Source organism: Larimichthys crocea, chromosome XII (genome assembly GCF_000972845.2).
Source record: "Larimichthys crocea isolate SSNF chromosome XII, L_crocea_2.0, whole genome shotgun sequence".
NCBI classification, from domain to species: Eukaryota; Metazoa; Chordata; class Actinopteri; family Sciaenidae; genus Larimichthys; species Larimichthys crocea.
This window is the reverse complement of record NC_040022.1, coordinates 25,677,554-25,698,793: the sequence shown is the minus strand read 5'-3', so window position 1 is coordinate 25,698,793 and position 21,240 is coordinate 25,677,554. Positions and strand designations below refer to the sequence as shown.

Sequence of the window (21,240 nt, the reverse complement as noted above, 5' to 3'; positions counted from 1 at the left end):
ACAGTGCGTCTCAAACACCACCTAATCCCCGAGGTTGTATCAATACTCACCTCTCATCCTGGCATTAGGCCAACCTGAGCGGTCTACATCACCAACAAGCCAAAAAAGTCGATCTTCACATGCTTTCTCTTTTTTATTTCAACATTATGAATGTTCACCAGTACAAAAGACACAGCAAGTTAAATTCCTCTTTCACATACATTGTTATTTATTTTTTTTACCATTTGGACAAAGTTTGATAAGCAGACACAATATATGATAAACTGTATACACATGAACACAGTCAGTTTTTACTGATTGGTTCCTCACAGAAACTATACTATACATAACCACCTTTAAGAGAAAATAAAAATGAACATATAGATTTGGGCCTCTTAAAGAATACATTCAGACAGAACCACTTTGGTCCAGAAAGGGGAGTGACCCAAGCTGCTGGCTTCAAAAAACATACATGGTTATGGTCACAGTTTAAAATACATGTATTAGTTAGAAATAAAATTAGCAATATACTTATATATTCTACTGAATACTATTTTCCTCAAAGGTTCACAACATTCCTTAGTTACTGTGTCAGTATCCAAACATTTTGCCCGCTCTGCAAAACACTTCAAATTCACCTCTGAGCAACAGCAGTACCAGTGTGTGCATCATGCTCCCAGCACGATTCAGTATTGGATATCTATCTGCTCTATTATAATCCTCCACAGACGCAGATGAAAAATAGCCTCAGCCTGCAATTTTATTATTATTATTTTTTTTTAACCAACTCAACACCAGCACCTGGTTGAAGTGTAAATGCACGGAGCTATTATCCGAATGACAAACACGATGCTGTTGTGCTCTAATTTACTTCTGAACTATGAAATGACACAGAGGAGTCACACAGAGAGTAGCTTCCATAATAAAACACAGAACTGTGTCTTCCTTACGCCTTATATAGGCATGGCTTCTGGAAATGTCATACACTGCGTTACTGTATATGCTACAGCAGGGCTGACTTTCTGTATAATGTCCTTTGTGCTGTGTGTAAAGCCAGTTGCATTGGTTTATATCAACCCATCACTTAAGCGCCTATAGCCAATGATTCATCCTAAAGTAACACATCCACAAATCTGGAATACTGAAACTACGCACATTCATACTCACCTGAAAATATAGTACATGGGACACGCACATTCACACGGACATGTAATGAAATATATTGACAGCAATCAAATAAATCACTGATATAAACACATATATACACACACAGTATTTACCAATTATAAATTAACATTGTGCAAATAGTCATACATACAAAGTCAAGTTGAGTTAGTTCTGGCAAAATGAAACTCAAAGTAACTGAAATGCAACTCAAAGATTAATGAATGCTCTACAGGGGACTTCCCTTCTTTCGAAATAAATGCAATGTATTCAGAAGTAAATGTACCACTGATAAATTAGCTTTCTTTGTCACTAGAATGCTTACGAGAGAGGTTTTGTTCAACTTTCAGCAGAGTTTTGTTCTAAATGTCCACAGCCCCTGCAGACACAGGACGGGGCTGAGTAATAAACACTGTACAGTAACTGGGCTCATGCAGTCATTAGAACTGGCTTTCTGATATTTTTGTGTTTGCACGATTGAAATACTGATGTCATGGCACTGTGTGGCACAAATCCTCGCCGAATGATTCACACAATTTAGAACTTAAGCTCACTAAATCTGCGCAATCTGCATGCATGACAGCCTATATTTAACATTGCAAAAGCACCCTTGTTCCAGAGATGACATGTTATTTTGAGTCACAGTGTTGGACTCATACTTTATGCATGTGTGGTTTTACAGTTCATGTCTATATGCCGCCGTGTATTTTTATCCTTGATTTGAGTGCACGACTTCCCATATCAGCGTTCATCTCAAGGGTTGAGTGCACTACTGTGTAGAAGTTCATATAGTACACCAAGGCATGTGAGTCAGACAACATCTTGAGGACAAGAGGGAAATAAAAACATATTTAATGGCACAGAATTGCAAATATTTCCCTTTAAAAACATATCTGGCACATTAACACAGTTACAACTGTAGCCCTCAGCAGCATCCAAGGTTTAGACCTACTGTATATAAAAACGATTTATTTTTATTGTAAAACACTTAAGTACATACAGCGATGATCATTTTAGCTTATTTATATTTCATACCATACCATCTCTGGACCTCTTTTGATGTCTTTATGTAAGACAGGAATGACCCAGGTGAGAACAGCTGCCAATTTTCCTACGGGCCCTGGAAGGGGTCGCTTGAACAACACTGTGGTCATCTTACTGTATGAGGTACAGTCGACGTGATGTTTCTTGTTTTTCTGTACATTGTCATCAAAGTCGGTATAGACAAGAAACCGTTTACACATATCACAGCGAAGCAAAAAAAAAGAAGGGCAAAAAGCATTTTCCTCTGTTCCCTACCATCTTCCTTTGTGTCACTTTTGGTGTTTTTCTGTGTAAGCAGTTCAATGTCCAGTTTGTCTTTAACCTCCAGTACCACAAAACATACATATGATACACATCACAAATTAAAGCAGAGGCTTAAGCAAGGACCCTGTGTCTTTTTGTTGTTTTGTTTCCACTGTTGCTATTTGAGGTTTCAGGGTTTGTTTGTTTTTTTTCTTATTATTTTACATGGCTTATCTGCCTTGCTCAACGTGCATGTTTCTCTCAGCATGTAACAAACTTCAACAGAAATCCATTCACGAGGCTCACGGCACATTAGACGTCCTCTGTATTCGTTCTCAGGCTGTGGAGAGGGCTGAGCGCTGCTCGGCCTCACAGTGACACTGATCTCTGGGCAAAGACGGCTCTGACAGATGACTCTATCAGCCCAGCTCTTCACAGCCACCCAGGGCATTATGTCAGAGTCACATGACTCTCCACGTTCTCTCTCTGGGCCTCGTAACACTGTACCTTGTCCAAAAGGTTGATGTCTGTTCCCTCGTGCAGCGGGGAGGTGCACTGATCTGCCTCCTTACTGAGGACCATACCATTGTGACATCCGGTCACAAGCATGTGCCTTTCCTCGGGGGTGCAGACTGGGGCAGAGCTTTTGGCGACGTCTGGGAGATGAGGCAGTTGACAGACGTGGTTGGGCAGGCTGCCTGTCTTCGTGTTGTGTGTATTGCTGTAGGTGTGACGGTATTCCTCCTCGATGTTCCTTCCTAGTTTCCAGCGCTTCCACTTCTTAAGGATCTCAGACTGCACCTGAGGAGTGAACGGAGATGAAAATGATTACCGTGACAATGATAGAAAAGTCAGGCGATGTTTTTGTCAAGAGAATCAGAAGACTCACTTCTTTGTTGACAAAGCAGTACAAGATGGCCACCAGGAGACCCTGTAGAGACAACCAGTACTGAGTCAGGCCCCTACATTAACCCATAACAGCTACAATATTCAGTCACACATCATTTTGAAAATCCATCGTTTGAAGCTATGAAAATACGACTCAGGCTGGATGTGATCTAGTGCATCACTGTATCATCTTTTGAAGTTTGCTGCTTTATGACTCAACCATGCAATCACGCACATGTTACAGTATGTTCTGTCTTAAGTTGAAGGGCTGTACTTGTCTTCTTTGACTTTGGGATTCTTATTGCATCCTCTTCTCTCTGTGGCTCTCTTCATCAAGGCGTTTTTCTTTTGTTAGCTGGCTGTAATCTCGACACACGTCATGTGTCCCCATAGCAAAAAGGTCACCGTCATTATGTCACAGCATGACACAGCATGACACAGCCACTTAGCAGTACAGACAGCACATGATGTTAATCTAATCCCCCCTGACACATAGTAAATACAGCACAAGAAGTTGTCCGGGGGAAGGGAAACTCAGACATGCAGACTTCTGAATAAACTTATCAGGACTGACAGGAGAAGATGAGAGAATAATGTTTATGGTTTTCTGCTAGTTTAGTGCTGCATACATTTTGATATTTGGATTACTTAAGGGGATAATTATAATACTCAGATGCAGATGTGCGTCCTCCACTTCATCTCTTAAGGTAGTAAAACACAAAAAACACAAAAAGAAATATTTATGCATGTCTTAGCACTTTATCATGGGTTGCTCAGTTTTTTTTTTACATCACTCCCCAAAACTCAATATATAATTTAATTTTCAATTTTGTCTCAGTACAGATTTTATTAAATGCTTCATCCATGTCTTATCCTCCCTGAGTCTCCCTCTCACTTAATAAACTGTGTGGTTGACTCAAGTTCTTTCCGACCTGGAAGGAGGAGAAGAAAAGGTCCATGAAAAGCCTGGTGAGACGCAGACCGATGGTTGTCTCGGTGGATTCGTCTATCACAAAAATAGTGACCATATGATGGATGCCCAGCAGAGAGATCAGGGTTAGAGTTGACTTAGCCAACCTGAGGTGATGGGGACAAGAGGCAAAGAGACAGGAAGCACAGAATTAGTGGCCAGAATGATTCAGTGTAAAGATAAAACTGATTTAACGTTTGAACTGACCTGAATTTGTAATCTGTGTATCTCATTTGATGCGCTCGAAGCTTTGACACAAGGATTTTGATGATATGGATGAAGATAAGGAAGTTGATCTGCGAAAGAGGCACGCCTTCTTTGAGAATAACAGTTAGGATTGTATAAGAAACAGATGTCGAAGGGTCAGTTAAGCCAAAACGTAATTTCTCACAGTAATGTGTAGTTATCGAGATAGTCTTGGGTTTATGTGGAAAGGTTTTGAAATTTTGCCCGACAAAAACTACATCACAAAATAACAAAGGTGTAAGAAATCTTCACTGGAAAAACTCCACGTGAGAAACTCAACAACAATGTGTTTACCACATACTTCATTAGAAAAGTATTTCTAACTAAAAAAAAAAAGTTGAACAAGGAAATGGCAATAAAATCTTCTTTGCAGGTAAAACCAAAACCATCTGCGTGGATTCATACCAATAGTGGTATGTATAAAACCAACCTTCAACACACACAGCAGAGGCACATTGTTATCGTGAAATCCTTTCATAGCACCTGGCATTTCAAGAATCAGTGGGGTTCCCTCTAATGAAAATCACCTACGTATAATGTGACCTTTTTATTTTGCAGATTCAGTGAAAGCACAGGGCACTTTTAGTATGTTTTAATTCAGTACAATATTTCCAACTCAACATCAGACCAGTATATAATATTTTGAACGTTTCATTATGATTTAAACGGTATGGCTACATATGAAGTTTGCCCACTTATTTGATGTCTTAGGTGAAATTTGTATCAGTGTATAAATGAATATTAACCCAAGGGTATTATAAATAACACATCAGGATTAAATGGAAAAAAGAATGTATATACAGTATGTAAAGAACAACTACAGGGTGACTAAAGATTTAACCTCTGCAACTTCTGCAAATTATAAGCAGACTCTGGATTTGACTACTTCCATGTGTACAGTATCTATATGTATGTGTGTGCGTGTTATTTCATATGTGCATAGATTTTGATCTTTGAGGACATTATTCAAAGGCAAAATCACATTTTCTTGTCACATGCACACACACATACAAGTGTTTACTACTGAGTGTAGTTTTCTCTTTCTCTGTGATGTGCAGCTTGAATGTGAAGGGATCAGGAAAAAAGACCGGGAAATGGGGAACAGCCCTCCTGTCCATGCGACAACTCAAACACAGGAATTCCTGTGGGAAACAGGCCACTTAGCAGGACAATTAATGCATGGAAAACGCCGGGATGTCTGTGTGACTGGCCTGACATGCGGGCCATGACAAATTGAACTTATATAAAAGCTCAGAAATGACCTTTGCAAAGCATACCTACAATAAAAGGCCTGGTCACAGCATGGATAGGGGATAGCTATGTTGTGGGGCATAGTGCAAGAAAAATCATAATTCTTTCATCCACAAAACTTTAACTTAAGATGTTTGTTCCATGTACGCCCTACAGCACAGACAGACTTTTACACTTCATAAATAAATGAAATATGTTTAATATTGTATAGTGTATGAATGGGAAAAGAATTGCTGAAATGCAAGAGTGCAGGGTAACCATGATAGGATTTTGGAATAAATACACTTTTACAGAAAATGAATAAACAGCTTAATCTGGTGCTTTGGATTGAAATATTTAGGATATCATGCTGTTAAAGGAGGGAGAATGTTTTTAAAAAAGGCAGAGGGCAGAAACAGAATGAGAGGGAGGAAGGGAAAATTACCACATCTGCCAGCGCTATTGGAGAACGGATGATCCACCAGTATTTCATGTTTATATTTCGCTCCCAGCACCTGAGAAAGAAAGGCAGTGGCAGGAAAGATCAGTCAGAGGCAACCAGAAATAGCAAGGTTCACTTGGTAACACTTTTTATTACATTGTTTTGCAACTGCTGCAACAGTAGAAAGCTTTCCTGCTCTCCCTGGCTGATGAGATGAGAGACTGACTTCACCAGAGGCGGCACACACAGCACCATCATGGGTTTTCAAAGCTTTACATAACACAATGTGTCAGCGGACTTGACTTAAAATCCCTTTCACCCTCATTTTTGCAAACCCTAAGAGACTGCAAAATGAAGCTCTGGTGCTGAATGTTCAAATATTAAAAACATCCAAACACAACTGCTGTTCTGACTTAGTTTCAATATTTGGCATCCTGCAGAGGATAAAACACATTTGTGTGAAAAAATTTATCTCAGCCAACTCCTCGTGTAGTAATTACTTGTCAAACTGACCATGAGCTGCTCCGTGCCAACATTTATAGGTTTTAAAAGATAAGATGTTTCACAGGATCTGCTAGAGGCTACAGATCAAGGTGTAAGAGGGAGAGCGCTGTGGGAACTTACTCTTGATTTTCATATAGGTATTTAACCACCACCCAGGGCACAAGAAATATTAATGGGGTACCTGTAAAGAAATGAAAGTCATTTAAATGCAAAACATTTTGCACACCAATGTAATTTTTCTGCTCTAACTTAATTGCCTTCCATGCAAAACATATCATACAGCACATAATTGCCTTGCATCCCCTGACTTGTTTAGACATACGTGTGTATGACAAATCCACAGCCACACACACACACAACAGGCCTGCTCACCCCAGCCAATGCACAAGTAGATTTTGAAGTAGTTCCTCTCTGTAAACACAGTGATGACCAGGAGGTTGTGGAGGTAGATGCCTTCCACCAGCAGCCAGTAGCTGTTGGCCAATATACTATACTGCATCATCACCACAGCGATGCGACAGCTAATCATCTGCAACACAGCAGTGAAGGTTTATTCCACAAATGATAAAAATATCATGCTGTCTGATTATTCAACATTACTCAGTTGTGGGTGTTGAAAATGGTGAGATCAGGCCTGCAGCAGATGGAAGCTCCTTCTGCTGTCGCCGGGTTTCAGGCTTTGGGGCCGAGAGACATTAGTTTGTGCAACAACAGCAACTTCAACCCCGACCTCAGCCAGCTGTTACCCCAAAGCCAACACACAAACACAAGCGCGCTACGCATCAACCCACATTGTTGACCCCCAACCTTTTTTATAGACAATTAACTGCTATAATTATCTATAAAAAAATATCTCTGTGGTTACCATTCTTCTTTCACAAGATTACAATTATTATATTATACCTATTATTATCCTACCTATTAATTTATAGAGGTGTACTATACTGTTTTACAAATAATAATTATGGCAGCACATATCATACAGTCTTTGATAGACCTTATGTAATTTTATTGCATGAGTATTGTACTACTTTATTAATGTGTACATTGTTACAAATAAGACAAACATTACGGCTGCATCATGTAACAATAAGGTAATGAGTATTTTAATGCAGACTATGGTCTAGTTGCAGGCTGAAAAAATTTAAACATTTCCCATTATTCATTTTCAAGATTCAGTGTTAGTTTTCCATTTAGCACTGTTCTTAGGGACTGTATGAAAATGACTGTAGTGGGGAGGGATGTTACATGTCATATTTCAGCTTTTAAATGTATAAAACTCGCCCCAGAAAAAAATGCAAAAAACATATTGCCAATGTCTTGAAATATAGTTCTGGTTTGGTACAACTTATCATTAATACTATAAAAGGTAAACTATTAAAGATTGTGCAGTTTAATCTTAAATGACATAATCATTTTCACAATAGTGACCGGAAGCACAATCAGCAGTTTAAAAAAGATACATATGGCAAATAAAAAAAAGGGTCCTTTATATGACACATTTAACCTTATTCTTGCAGGAGTGACATTTTGGGAACACTTTGGTATCATTTTGTGTGATTATGAAAATAAATCCCTGAAACAGGGTTGTTGACTTCTGCGCTGTGTCCATTACTGATCACTGTAGTAGTGTTGTAGTGTCATATAATTTGCCCTTTATGGCTTGTCGTTGAGCTACGGATCACCACTGACCTCATTGTTGGCCAGCAGCTCGACTGGAGGCATAGATGCCTGGGGGAATCCCTGCTCCGGGTCTCTGCTGAGGTCCTGGTTGATGTTGGAGGCCCCCAACAGAGCATCTTTGATGAGGATAGACAGCGCTCGCAGGATGAAGGAGGCAAACAGATTCATGTGGATGTTGTTCCTCATGCAGTGCAGTTTCCTGGTGAATGTGATCAACAACAGTGGGTTTTATTTTCACATTCACAGATAAATTGCAAATACAACACAGTGTTAGAGGAAGAGCTTGATGCCACTTTTATATCTACAGTCCAGCAGCTGGTTCGCTTATCTTACCACCAAGAGCGCAAACAGGAAACCTGGCTCTGTCCAACGGGAACAACAGTAGCTTCAAATCTGACGAATTAGTGTGATATCTTTGTTTAATCCGTACAAAAGCCAAAGTGTAAAATGTTCATTCATCCGCTCATGTGCTGGGACCTGTTGCCAGGCAATCAGTGGTGATTCCAGGAGGTTACTGCTCAGAGCTGATAAAATATATAAAACAGCAAAAGGCCATTTTACACTTTAATATAACATGTTCAGTCAACTGATTTTTGATTTTGATTTTTTTTTTTTTGGACAGCTGCTTTCACTCCTAAGACCTAAGCTCAGGAAACCAGTTGTTGGCTGTTAGCTGTATGGACCAATATGAGAGTGGTATCACCCTTCTCATCTAACTCTAAGCACAAAATTTCCAACTTATTCCTTTTTAATGTATTTCTCCAGAATCTACTGTAGCACTCAACTCGATTTCATTTCTTAGAATTCATATCAACCAAAAATCATTATTACCTGAAAAATATGAGGATGCCAAGCGCCAACACCAAAGCCACCAGAGATAAGGAATAACCCACTGTGTACATGACCCAAATAAGGCCATAGTACGGCTGCAACTGAAAACATATATGAACTTGTCTTAAAATATTAGCATCCCCTTTGTTTGTTCTTCTTGTGTCTAATTTGTAACAGAAATAACAACAAGAGTGACATTTCTTACCAGACTTTGCATACTAGAGTCACACTCGCTGGTATTCTTTGTAGTCACCCACTGGCCATTTGCGTCGCATTCCTGATGCAGCATGCCGTGCTTAACTACACGTACACAAGCACACACACACACACACACACACACAAGGTCCATGTGATTCACTGGAAAGCCAAGTTATCACGGACAGCTGTTTTTCTCTGCAGGATATTTTAAGTCACTCTGTATCAACATGACATCTACTAACCCACAGGTCTCTTACCTTCATGGTACCACGGCAGATACCAGGGACACGACACACTGACAGTGGTGTTGGGGAATCCATCAGGCCAACAGGCATAATTGTCAAAAGTCCTGTTGCACACGAGGCCTTTGGATAGAAAATGTTAAATACGGGTGAGATTTGTCTATGTCTTTGTCCTGGAGTGGTCTAAGTCATAGAATACAGTATGTCTTTGAAGTGCAGGCTGCTGGTGACCATTATGGCATCTGTGCACATGATGGTGTTTCATCTTGACTTCAGAGTAAAGTCTATCGCTGACCTTCAGCTTACAGCACACCTTTCATCTTCTCAACAAAGGACGTACGGTGCAGGTTGTTAGTGCATGGACAGGCAGACGTTCCGATGTGCAAAGTGGTCTATCTCCTGTCCTCTATACCTGATAATTCACTCTTATACACATCTGCTGACTGGAAAGGTGTATGAGTGGTGTGATTTTGTGCAGTGTGGGAAGCAGCTTTTCCGAAAGTTGGCGCCTCTATTCCTCAGGCTAACAGACTATAATGCGACTGAAGGGCAGTATTCGCCGTGTAGTTAAACACTCTGTTGATGGAGCAAGCTGGAGCTCTCTCAGTCGGAGCGGAAAGCAGGGAGTGTGGTGCAGCAAATAGAAATCTGTGATCGACTGCAAGCTGAGTAATTATACAATGGTTGGAGCAGGGAGCGTAAATTGCTGCAGCTCCTCAGTCTATTTACCATGCAGCCTAACCGCAGGGTGTGGGTAAACAGTGATTTTCTCTCTAATTTATAAATGTTAAATATAAAAATATCTAACATTTACCTTCACAGAAATATTATCAGATGCGAACAAGCCCTTAATGCCTACAATTTATTAATAGTTGATGTGAATTATAACCCGATCTGTGGTTTAATCCAGGTATTCAGAGCATTGTTAAGACAGTGTTGTTTTCATTTAACAACCTGAAACTTTACTGCTTTGGTTCACTCTCTAGATTGCTCTCATAACTTTGTTTTTGGCTACATAAGGCAACACCAAACAGCAGACAGTTAAAGTTAGTGACTAGCCAGTGAACACTGTGGAACATGTATACACGCTACACCAGCTAAAGAGCCAGGTACGTCTCTCAGGAGTTGTTGGAGATCAAATATATTCATAAGCATTATGAATTATGCTTATATTTTGCACAGTATCTGATGAATATGTAAGTAGGCAACTGTATGCTAATAAGTTCAACACATCAACAGTAAAGGTGATAATAATCCAGTGTTAGTTAATCCATGAGTTAGAGCATGTTCAGCTCACCGATGCTTGGCGGGTCTCGGCTATTGTTGTTTTCACACTCCGTCATGTATGATTCCCAGCTCTCCTTCAGCCTTTTCAGACTACCAGCAAGAGACGCCTAAGGAAATGGTAGAGGGCATAAAAGGACAATGTAAGTCTAATTGCAGGAGGACGGTCTGTTATTTGTCGGCTTATAAACAGGTGAGCAAGAAAACTTTGGGGACAACATGGTCCACAAACTAATTAGTTTCACTTCACTTCCTATATACAGTGGCTGTAAACAGACCATCCTTAAAATGGAGAAATAATCTATCAAGATGACGCTGTGCCCCAGTCTAATACGTTGTGTGTATGGGTGGGCTTGTGCTACTGTATGGACAGGCTTGACACACCACGACTTTCTGGCTTGTTTCAGAAGGCACCAGAGGTAAAGTAACAACACTGTAAAGGGCAGCAACTAATGGAAATTCACAGACTTGTATCGAGGCTGTTTTACCTCTGGGAAATAAGTGTGTATGTGTGTGTATGTGTGTGTGTGTGCTCAGAGGACCCACCTGGATGCTGCAGTAGACAATGAGCACTGCCAAAAGGAGAAACAGCCGTGACATCCCTTATTCCTGCTGTTGGTGCTGGGAGGGGATACTGCAGGACGGGGAAGGGTTTTCACCTCATAAGGGGGCTTATCTACGCTCGCCACACTGCCTGAATGACACAGAGACACACAATCCATCAAAGCTCATTGCAAACACACTACTTATTTCCTAAGCTCAACTTGACCGTGCGAAACATGAGGACCAAAACAGGAAAAAGGCTGGCTCTGTTAAACTACAAAGATTTCAAGGCATGCAGAAGTAAAATAAAGAGAATGTGACTTGTATACAAAACAAGTTAATATAGACGGGTGTGTATTGTGAGCCTGACCAGTCCCATTTCCATCCTGGCCACTTATTTATACAATAGCCAGGATTAGCAAAATGCACAGCTGAATGCTGCAGGAGGATGCATTACCCAGAACTAGGCTGTCCAGTACATCGAGCACAGGATCAAACATGTCCAGGAAATGCTCTTTGTCCCATCGGTGAGACAGCTGTGCGGAGTTGTGCTCACTCAGTGACTCACATTTGGCTGCTGTCCACCTTCATCTTAAAGCCTGTCAGTGTTTGATTGAGCATATGTGCCAGAGGTCACTCACCTGCGTGTCGAAGGACGCCAGAAACTCTCCTGTGAGATTTGTTTGAAGCCGGAGAACGGAACGAAATCTGAAACGTTTCTGCAAAAAACACCTTGACCATGGAAACATTTTTGGCTAAAACGTTTCAAATTCCACTCTGTTCTAGTCTTGTGGCGGGGAATAGGATGGCGTTGTGTTGATGTGTTTGGAATTTCTTGTGTTTACTGGGAGTATGGTGTTTGCTCAAGAGATAAGGGCACAATGTGTCATGACAGATGAACAGTATGTATGTAATATGCAGCTTTTTAGTCTGTGTTTTGACGGAAAATAGGCTTTTGAAGTCTGGGTTGATGTAGCCGACAGGAGTCAGAATCTAAAGGTCCGCCCTGCATATTACAAAGCTCTACTGGTAGTCAGACCAGATAAAATCTGAACTAAACCAAAGAGCTATACTTTCTAAATGGCCATTTCAGTGTAATGACCACAGGATGCAGTTAACATTAGCTGGAGCACAGACTGACTGATTGCCCTGAGGTATCAGACCTACTGTTGCCTGGTCTGACTTCGGGTCACGATTGGTCCAACTGAGATCACAGCACTGACTCTTATGCTTTTAACACCATCAGACTTTATGCACAAGTAGTTTAGCATCTCTGATATGAAACATCCCTACAAGAATTTTGGTTGTTACATTAATGGCATGGACAAAACAACTACAAAACTATGTAAGTCCAGAATAGACATAAAGCGTAGCTACACTAAACATCTGAACTTGAAGCGTGACAGTTCTTACCAGAGAAAAGTGATCAGGCATCATTCTCTGAGTGCATGACATTTATGTGTCCGGCTACAGCAGAGAGGGTGACGTACATGTGGTCGGGCACATGCTCTTGCTTACGGTAGTGTCTGACAGTTTTTCAATGGTTTCCCTCTTTCTCTCCCTTTTTCTTCCTTGCCACAAACACACACACACACACACACATACTTTCCAACACACCAGACTGTCACCACTTTCTGCAACTTAGCACCAAGTAGAAGCAATCATTAACCAGGCTCAGTGCTTCGTAGAGTCCTGCAGGAGGGATGACGAAAGAGAGAGAGGGTGTGCCAGAGTAAAAGAGCAAGATAGAGAGAAAAATGGCTCTCTCAACCTTTTTTGGCCTCTGACACCATTTTTATGTCCCAACACTTTTAACCCTGGCCATTACATACTTGTGAGGTTGCCATGTGAGCTTGAGAAGAGGATATTTTGCAATATGCTTTCAAGCAGTATAAACACATAATTTCGAATATCATGAGCAAAACTGAAGTATGTCTTACAGTTAGACTAACCCACTGAAGACCCTTCTCTGTTTAATCCTTGTCCATGACCTTTGTACCTTCTTTATCTTACCCTCCTTCAAAGTTTGACCAATTTTTATCTGTCTCGCATCACAGACGTGGGAGGCTTTTGCTTTGATTTGCGTTGTATCTGCATATTTTTAGACGGAACATCACCAAATGCCCTGAAGCTGAACACAAAATAAGGTTTTTCCTTAAATGAGCATTCACTGCATGTTACGCTCACTGCTAAAAAAAAAAAATGACACAGCCGAAGCAAAAAGCCAGGATTTTTAAAGACACGCCCTGAAGACATACGTTCGCAAGTCTCTTGTGCTTTATTTGTGCAGATTTGTCACGTACGGCGCGTCTGCTCGGATGCCTTTGATGCAGGACGATGGGAATCACATCGGCCATTTGGTGGGAGCTGGAGTGGAACTAATCGGCTGGAAGGTGTGAAGCTAATTAGGCTTGTGTATTCTGCTGTTATGATATCCTGCTAGAGCTACGACCCACTGTGGATCCAGACCAATCAAGGTCCTCTGGAACATGTGTTGTTTAGCCCTGCAAGCTCTCTGTTCCAGGAAATGACCTGGAGCTTTTACCACTATTGTTGCACATCTGATTTAAGAGGTGGATCGACAGCTGAGAGTCACACAGGCAGAGCCAGAGGGATCTCTTGGGTGGTTTGCTTTGTGTTTTTCATTGTGAAACAAGTTACTGAGCCAGAATGTTTCGCCCGAGCCTGGGGATGAGTTTAGTGTGTGAAAACTGATGTAATGCTAATTTTTTCAGATGAACGCAACAATGTTGGACTTCATTTAGGGATGCTCAGAAACTCAAAAACTCAAAAAGACAGATGAAAAAATGACAGAAAGCTATTTGTTTGAATAATGGCCTGCTCATTTATTTATATTTGTGTAAAAAAAAAATACATGACAAATGAATGACGCAGAATCCCTGAATGTCCCAAAAACGTTCAAACTGTGCTCTGTGCTCAAGTGCCTGTTGGATGGCTCAGTACAATGGGCACTAACAAATACTATTATTTGTTCGAGAGTACTTATCTTTCATTTGATTACACTGTCTGACAAATAAAATTACAAAAGGGGGAGTATGCCTGCATGAATGTGGGCAGAGGGGAGCAGCAAGGATTAAAAACAAACCTCTTGGAAAACACAATAACTGTCCGGTTCAGAAAATGCCCCCAGGAAACAATCTATCATGCAGCTTTCCAATTGCAGAACCCTTCTGCATCACCCATCTTACACAACTTTCCTTGCCATTGATGAGGCCTCCATGCATTAAATAATACCAATCACTAATCTAAAATATCTAACCGACTCATTAATCAAATACACAACACCTAAAGCAAAAACTGCAGTATGACTCTGAAGTTACCTCTTTCGTGTATTCTCCCCGCTTCCCCGTGCTTTGACTAAATAAGCCAAAGCAAAGCATGCCATGCTCATACCTTAGGGCTGCAGATATTACACTGAGCATGACAGTGCTGGATGAGAGCCCCACTATCTGATGATGGGGTGAAGCAGAGTTCAGTGGAGACGGCATGTCTGAGACGGCGAGGCTGCAACACGACTGCAACTTGACTGCTGCAAAGAAGACGTGTCGTAACTTGAATCCAGATATCGCATTCTACTTAACTAACCTGATTTACCGTTACATAGCTTATTTATCTGCTGCTGTGCAAGTGTTCAATCAACCACAGGTATGTGGCTTTTCTCCGTCTGACTCGAACTGCCGGGGTGTGTGTCTTTTGTGCAGCAGCTAAATGATAGATAATCAAGTTTACTCAACATGTTCTGCACTCATTAGTGTACGGTGCATAGATCATATCTCGATAGTATAATCTAAGTGAGTTTATCTGATCTCCTCCTACGCGTCAACTTTCACCAGATAAAGTGTTTTTTCCAAAATTCCTCAGAAGTTCTCCAGAGATCATGCTATAAATGATTTACCATATGGAGCCTGATTTGTGATCAGATGTCATTTAGTTTTATATCGTGGCTACCAAAAGCTATTTTCAAGTGTCAAAGTGTTTTTTGAGTGTGTGAGTGTGTGTGTGTGTTACAAAATCAGAAAAAATGTCAATATGTTCAAAGCAAAGCTACCGCTCAGATGTGACTCAACAAGTAACGCATCCTGATAAAAACTTCCTGTTGATGTCCTACTTTACTAAAACGCATATCAGCAAACAAGAAATAAAAACAGGCCAAGGGGTTCTGTTTGATTTGCAGTTACAGTACGACAAACTATCTGACAGCAGCTGCATCGCTCAAACACAACACACTGTGTAGAGTGTGGTAATAATCATTGAAAGATAATGGTTTAAATATTTATTTATTTTTTTGTTTGTTGCATTTTCATAGTCGTATTGTCTGGTGTACATATCAGTTTGTTTGCAGACTAAGTTATAGCTTCTTTTGTACATTGTTTGTATTGTTGCTTTAAAGGAAAGAGTTGTTGTTTTTATGGAAATGGAGTGATGATAAGTTTTGAGGATAGATCTTTGTTATTTTCTCTTCTCAGTCCATCTTAGCCAAAGTGCACACACACCGTTCTGGCTAAAAGCACAAGTCAGTGGTTCAATCAAGGAAAACTTTGGTTCATTTGTCATTATTTTCAAATCATTACTAGTGCAGCCCAGTTCTTTCTTTCTGCAACAGGTTTCTCCCAGGCTGTGATGCTGCTGTTGCTCGTTGATACTGAGACACAGCTGCCAAACCCTGAAATTTAGTACTGGTTGATTTCAGATAGCTGAAAAATCAAACCACACTATAACAGTTGCTGAAAAAAGAAAATGTACCTGGAAGGAATCTTCACCAGTAGTTGACAGAGCTCAAAACGTTTGTCTACTTAAACTGACTGTATTATAATGAAAAAGAAAAATTCCTACTCCCACTCTGAACCTTTGCGTCCTCACGAGAGCAGAATCCACACAAACACAGCTATGTCTTTTTCACCAATATTACATAAGCCAGGGACAGCACCCCGACTAAAACATGTTATATACAATCTCTAACAACCAAGTAACCAGGCACATCATGGCCTAATTTGGTCACTCTGTCTGTGGGGTTCACTTGTCAGGTCCATTGGATTTGTTAGGGGTTATGACATGCGCTGCTCGGCTACTTATTTACTGCCTGCTGGGATTTCTCTGCTGAATGGTGTTTGGAAAATGTATCAAGTAAAATGTTTTTGACATTTTACCTTTTCAATACCTCACTGAATATGATAATTTTGATGAAATGGTTGCTTGAGTGTCCTTTTTTTCCCCCCCTAATTTGCTAAAATATTCCACATCTGAGCTCAAGCTGCTCTTACACGCATCGAGCATGTGTTCAGAAAGTCAAGGAGACATTGCACTTCGCTGAATATGCCAGTCAAATGTAAATCTGAATGTAAAATGATGGAAGAGAAATTAGCAGTCACATAAATATTGTCACATCTTTTTTAGTTGTTTTACTGTCCAGTATCCGGTAGTTCACATGTTCAGTATGTATAAAATAATATTTGTACAACGTGAATCATTTTAATAACACACAGTAGAAGTGTTTGATTATTCATCATGTGTCTACTCCTCCCCAGTTTTAAGATGTTTTTACTGCAGGGAGGAAAACATACAGTATTTACAGCCTCCATTGGCCAACATCCATGTCACACAATTTTTATTATTTAACACACGAGAGGAATGATACGGAATGTGTGCAAGATAGTGGATATAGTAGTTAGCCTGACAAACACACACACACACACACACACACACACACACACACACACAAACGGTTCAGATTTCAGCAGCTGTTTGATGTGGCTGACCTCTGTACTGTTCAAAATGTGTGTCACTGACCCTGTTACACAATGTGGGAGAGCAGAGTGCGACCCATCTGCGTCCCACTGTCACAGCTCGTGTGACCCAGCAGCTGGATGCTCAAAGCCTCTTCTGTGTGCCGGTTATTCTGATAAACATTCCCATTTCATATTCTGAGGTCACGTCGGATGTATGTGGGTGGGAAACAATGACAAAACGGTTGTATAACATTTGAGATATACCTGTATTGTGTGAGGGTGAGTGTATATGGGGTTTTTGTGTGTGTGTGTTGTAGTGTGGGAAGTGTTTGCTGCATGTTTTTTCATACACTCTTTTATGGGGTGTGTAGAACCTGTGATCTTTCCCTGCTGTGAAGCAATAACAACCCTACAGGGAAGCTTTGATTATCAGCCTCCACTGTTTCTACTACATTTGTAATGTACAATAGGTTGTTATGACTGAAGTAAGAAATGAAGCTGGACTAATAAATCATTCAGGCTGTTATATTACCTTATTGCTGAAATATCAGTGTATATATCGGTTGATAGGAACCAAAAATTTCAGTACAAAATTGCAAAATTAGAGTTAACTAGAGTGAAAATACATTTTTCAACTGTAAAATGTCTTGCTTAGTATGCATTTTGGTAACTGATATCAGCATCAGTGTCATAAATCCAGTATTGGTCTGTTTATAGTAAAAAACAACAGGCAACACAGATGGGAAACTGGTTATTTATTTGTTAGTTGTCTTTTCACATGCACCAAATTTCACCTTCCAAGTAGACAACAATGAAGCTTACTGCAGTGCAATCTTGTATCTTGTATTTCATGTGTCATCTTTTCATGTTGTTGTGGGTTTAACACACAACTTGATCGTACTGAAAAGCTCTCCAAACCCTGATAATAACTCGTCAATCTCTCAAATGTGGTACACTGTACGGCCATAATCAAATCATCTCTGAAGTTTCCCACCAACTAACTGGTCTATTATGTAAAGTGTGTGGCCCACTTATTTTAGCATCAAATCATGCCATACATTGTGTAAAACCTCTGCTAGTCCAAGAATAAGACAGAAATGTGTTCCTCCCACCAAATCTAACAATCTCTAAACTCAGCCACTTACTTCAGTTAATACATTTTATAAAGAAGAGGCGATTCTTCAGCTCGCTGCAGTTTCCTCCTGAGAAAACATTTTTCGTTTTGAAACCAGGACTGTGCTCTTCATCACAAAATTGTTAAGATTTCCATTACACAAAGCACACTGCTGTTAAAGAGAGGATCACTGATCCTGAGCCCGGCCAGGCCAATCACACCTTCTGAAAACACAAGCCAACAGTTTCCAACTGTGTCATAGCCTCTTACCACGAAATGAACAATGATTAGTTGCCTGAAATTAAACCTGATTTTGAGACAACAGTATAATTACGGGCCGCCATTCTTGCCAGATTAAGCAAAGAGCAGGACCTATAGATACCATCTGTAATCTCTGAGCTTGGCAAGAACAAACCTGTACAAGAACGCAACTTAGTTTGTGTACTTGCTGATATTGATGTTGCTGGCGCAGTGAAGCAGAGAAAAGGAGAAAATATCTACATTTTTGTATTACTGTAGCTCTGTGTTGCACCCACCGTTTCTGTGGCAACCCACTTGATCCAACGACACATCTAACATTCATTTAAATAAATCTCAACAGCCATGACGCTGGCCTCAACCACTGGCATGACTGATAATGTGTTGAAACTAATATGAGAGTAAGCAGAGAACTTGACATAATTCACTGCACTTGAGTACATTTTATGTACTTGTGATGTAAGTATTTCCATTTGTGCAATTTATATAACACTTCTACTTACTTTTACTCAAGTAAAGCATTATAATTTTTCTTACATCCCTGCAATCAGGTAAATAATCACCAGCTGGCCTCAGTTCACCCACCTCAGCATCAAAGCAAGGGATATAAGATATAACCTCAACCAATTCAGCTGCTAACAACTCTAATTCAAAATCTTTTCAAAAGATGTGGAATTAAATTAAATTGCTCCAGGCAACAAATGCAAACCAGTAAGTTTTGGATTTCTCCAAAAAAACAACAACACACAAAGCACAAAACCAGTTAAGCATTTCAGAAGAGTGTTTAGTTACAGTAATAAATCTCCCTGTGACATACGCACCAATTGTCTGAGATTTAGTATAAACAAGAGAGCAAGGGGACGAAGCAAACACTGCAATTTCATCTGTCAACACTTGTATGACAGGTCAAACAAACTGATTCAGCTGTCTGCGAATAGAAAAACAGTCCCGTACTGAGACATTTACTGAAGGTGTTGTCTATGTCAAAAGTCCACGGTGAGGATGTTCAGTGTGTGGTGTAAACAGAAATGATGATGTTAAATGATGTGCATGATAAATCGTAAAAAGGCTGACATCCAACAGATGATGCTGCTCTTACTACATTACAGTATTAGTCAGGATTGCCTGATTGCTTTTCTCTTCGATGCTCTGACAATGTGCAATTTAACTTAGTCCTAATAAGGGATTTAAGTTCAGGGACACTCAGTCTGTGTTTGACAAACACTGTTATCTGAACAAGACCACATGATAAACCAGTCTAATTAAGTCCGATGGGGACAAGATCTGTAAAGATGTCAAACTTAAACTTAAACAGTGTGTCTCTGGACACATTTACCATACAAGGACAATCACTATCACAAGTGATAAAAGAAGACTTGGCAAAGTTACAAAGCAGATCTAAAAACTTCAAAGAGCAATGATCAACACTGTTAGGAGACATGAAGACCCTGGAAATTCAGATTGGCATCGACTCATTCTTACACTAATGAGACCGCTCATGACATGATGATGTATGTGCTATTTGATGGGGTTGTAAGAAATGCCATAAACATGGAAATGAGTAATTAGGCTGCGCTACAAAACAAACACAGAGGAGACAGGATACTGAGAAAAAGACATCGGATGAACAGCAACTTACTTGACTTCCTTTCACTGCAGCTACATTCAGAGATATTCCCAAATTAACCTAGTGTTGGGACCAATATATGTTTAATATACATGTTCAGCAGAGGAACTCACACAAGCACCTCCTACAACGTCTTCTGTAATGTTTAATGTTTATGAGGTAACTCCAAATAGACCTGCTAAATTATGAAAGGGCCTGGGTGATCCTACACATCCCTACACCGTGTCTCCTTCACCTTATATCCACACAGCGCTATTGTATGTTCAGCTCCTATGGAAGCTGGCAGGCAGTGTTTATGTGCTGTAATCCCTTGTCATATACACTGGTAAAGCTGCACAGCAGGATCGACCCCATACATAGATACAATGAATCTCTTAAACCTTATTTAGCAAGGAAGTCTTGCCCCCTAAAAAAGGAAAAGATTACAATATTTTCAAGGGAGAATCTGCAGAAGAAGCAGTTGTACTGCGGAGCTTAAATAGTGGTCCAAATCAATCCAAACCCTGTGACGTTAGTATATTTATCCATTCAATATCCATGCCTAAGAAAAGACTAATAGATCAGGTAAAAGAGGTCAAGTAAACAGTAACGACAGCGAGTAAAAATATCGACTTCTTATGTTTCTTCTGCAGTTTAACTTTGCCGTCAAACCAGTTGCTGTTTTTGCTTTCGTATACACATTTCCTCCTCTGCAGCAGGAGAGGCTGACATACTTCAGGGACATTACAGAAGCTCTATAAAAGCTCTAAACTGTAGATGGAAAAGCACTTTCGAAGTGGTTTTTGGTTCAATCATTACTGCAATACAAAGGATAAGGCTTATAATGTTTTTCATTAGTATCACCAAATCCCCAGAGAAGACCATAACCAACACTTCATTTATCTCACTAACAAGCACTGTCTGTGTAGTCTCAGTCTGATGTACTTGGAAAGTTCGTGCCAAAACTGTACTGCTATCCAGAAAAAAAAAAGAGCAAGACCATGGCGCTGTATGACAAATTCCT

General features: G+C 40.2%; 1 protein-coding gene across 2 annotated transcripts in view; it reads right to left on the bottom strand.

Moving 5' to 3' along the window:
• Positions 1-137: 137 nt before the first annotated feature.
• Positions 138-21,240, bottom strand: part of gcgra (glucagon receptor a) — a 36,181-nt gene continuing 15,078 nt past the window's right edge. The window contains exons 1-14 of one of the 2 annotated variants that reach the window (XM_019264998.2): positions 12,905-13,114; positions 11,495-11,642; positions 10,962-11,058; positions 9,680-9,787; positions 9,430-9,524; positions 9,225-9,325; positions 8,403-8,592; positions 7,083-7,239; positions 6,831-6,891; positions 6,210-6,279; positions 4,496-4,584; positions 4,251-4,395; positions 3,320-3,361; positions 138-3,231 (exon numbers count right to left, since the gene is read on the bottom strand). In XM_019264998.2, the coding sequence (XP_019120543.2) occupies positions 2,881-3,231; positions 3,320-3,361; positions 4,251-4,395; positions 4,496-4,584; positions 6,210-6,279; positions 6,831-6,891; positions 7,083-7,239; positions 8,403-8,592; positions 9,225-9,325; positions 9,430-9,524; positions 9,680-9,787; positions 10,962-11,058; positions 11,495-11,548 (1,560 nt within the window). In that variant the 5' untranslated portion in view covers positions 11,549-11,642; positions 12,905-13,114 and the 3' untranslated portion in view covers positions 138-2,880. Of the gene's footprint in view, positions 3,232-3,319; positions 3,362-4,250; positions 4,396-4,495; positions 4,585-6,209; positions 6,280-6,830; positions 6,892-7,082; positions 7,240-8,402; positions 8,593-9,224; positions 9,326-9,429; positions 9,525-9,679; positions 9,788-10,961; positions 11,059-11,494; positions 11,643-12,904; positions 13,115-21,240 lie in introns of those variants that run through there. The other variant, XM_010730411.3, reaches the window with a different exon arrangement.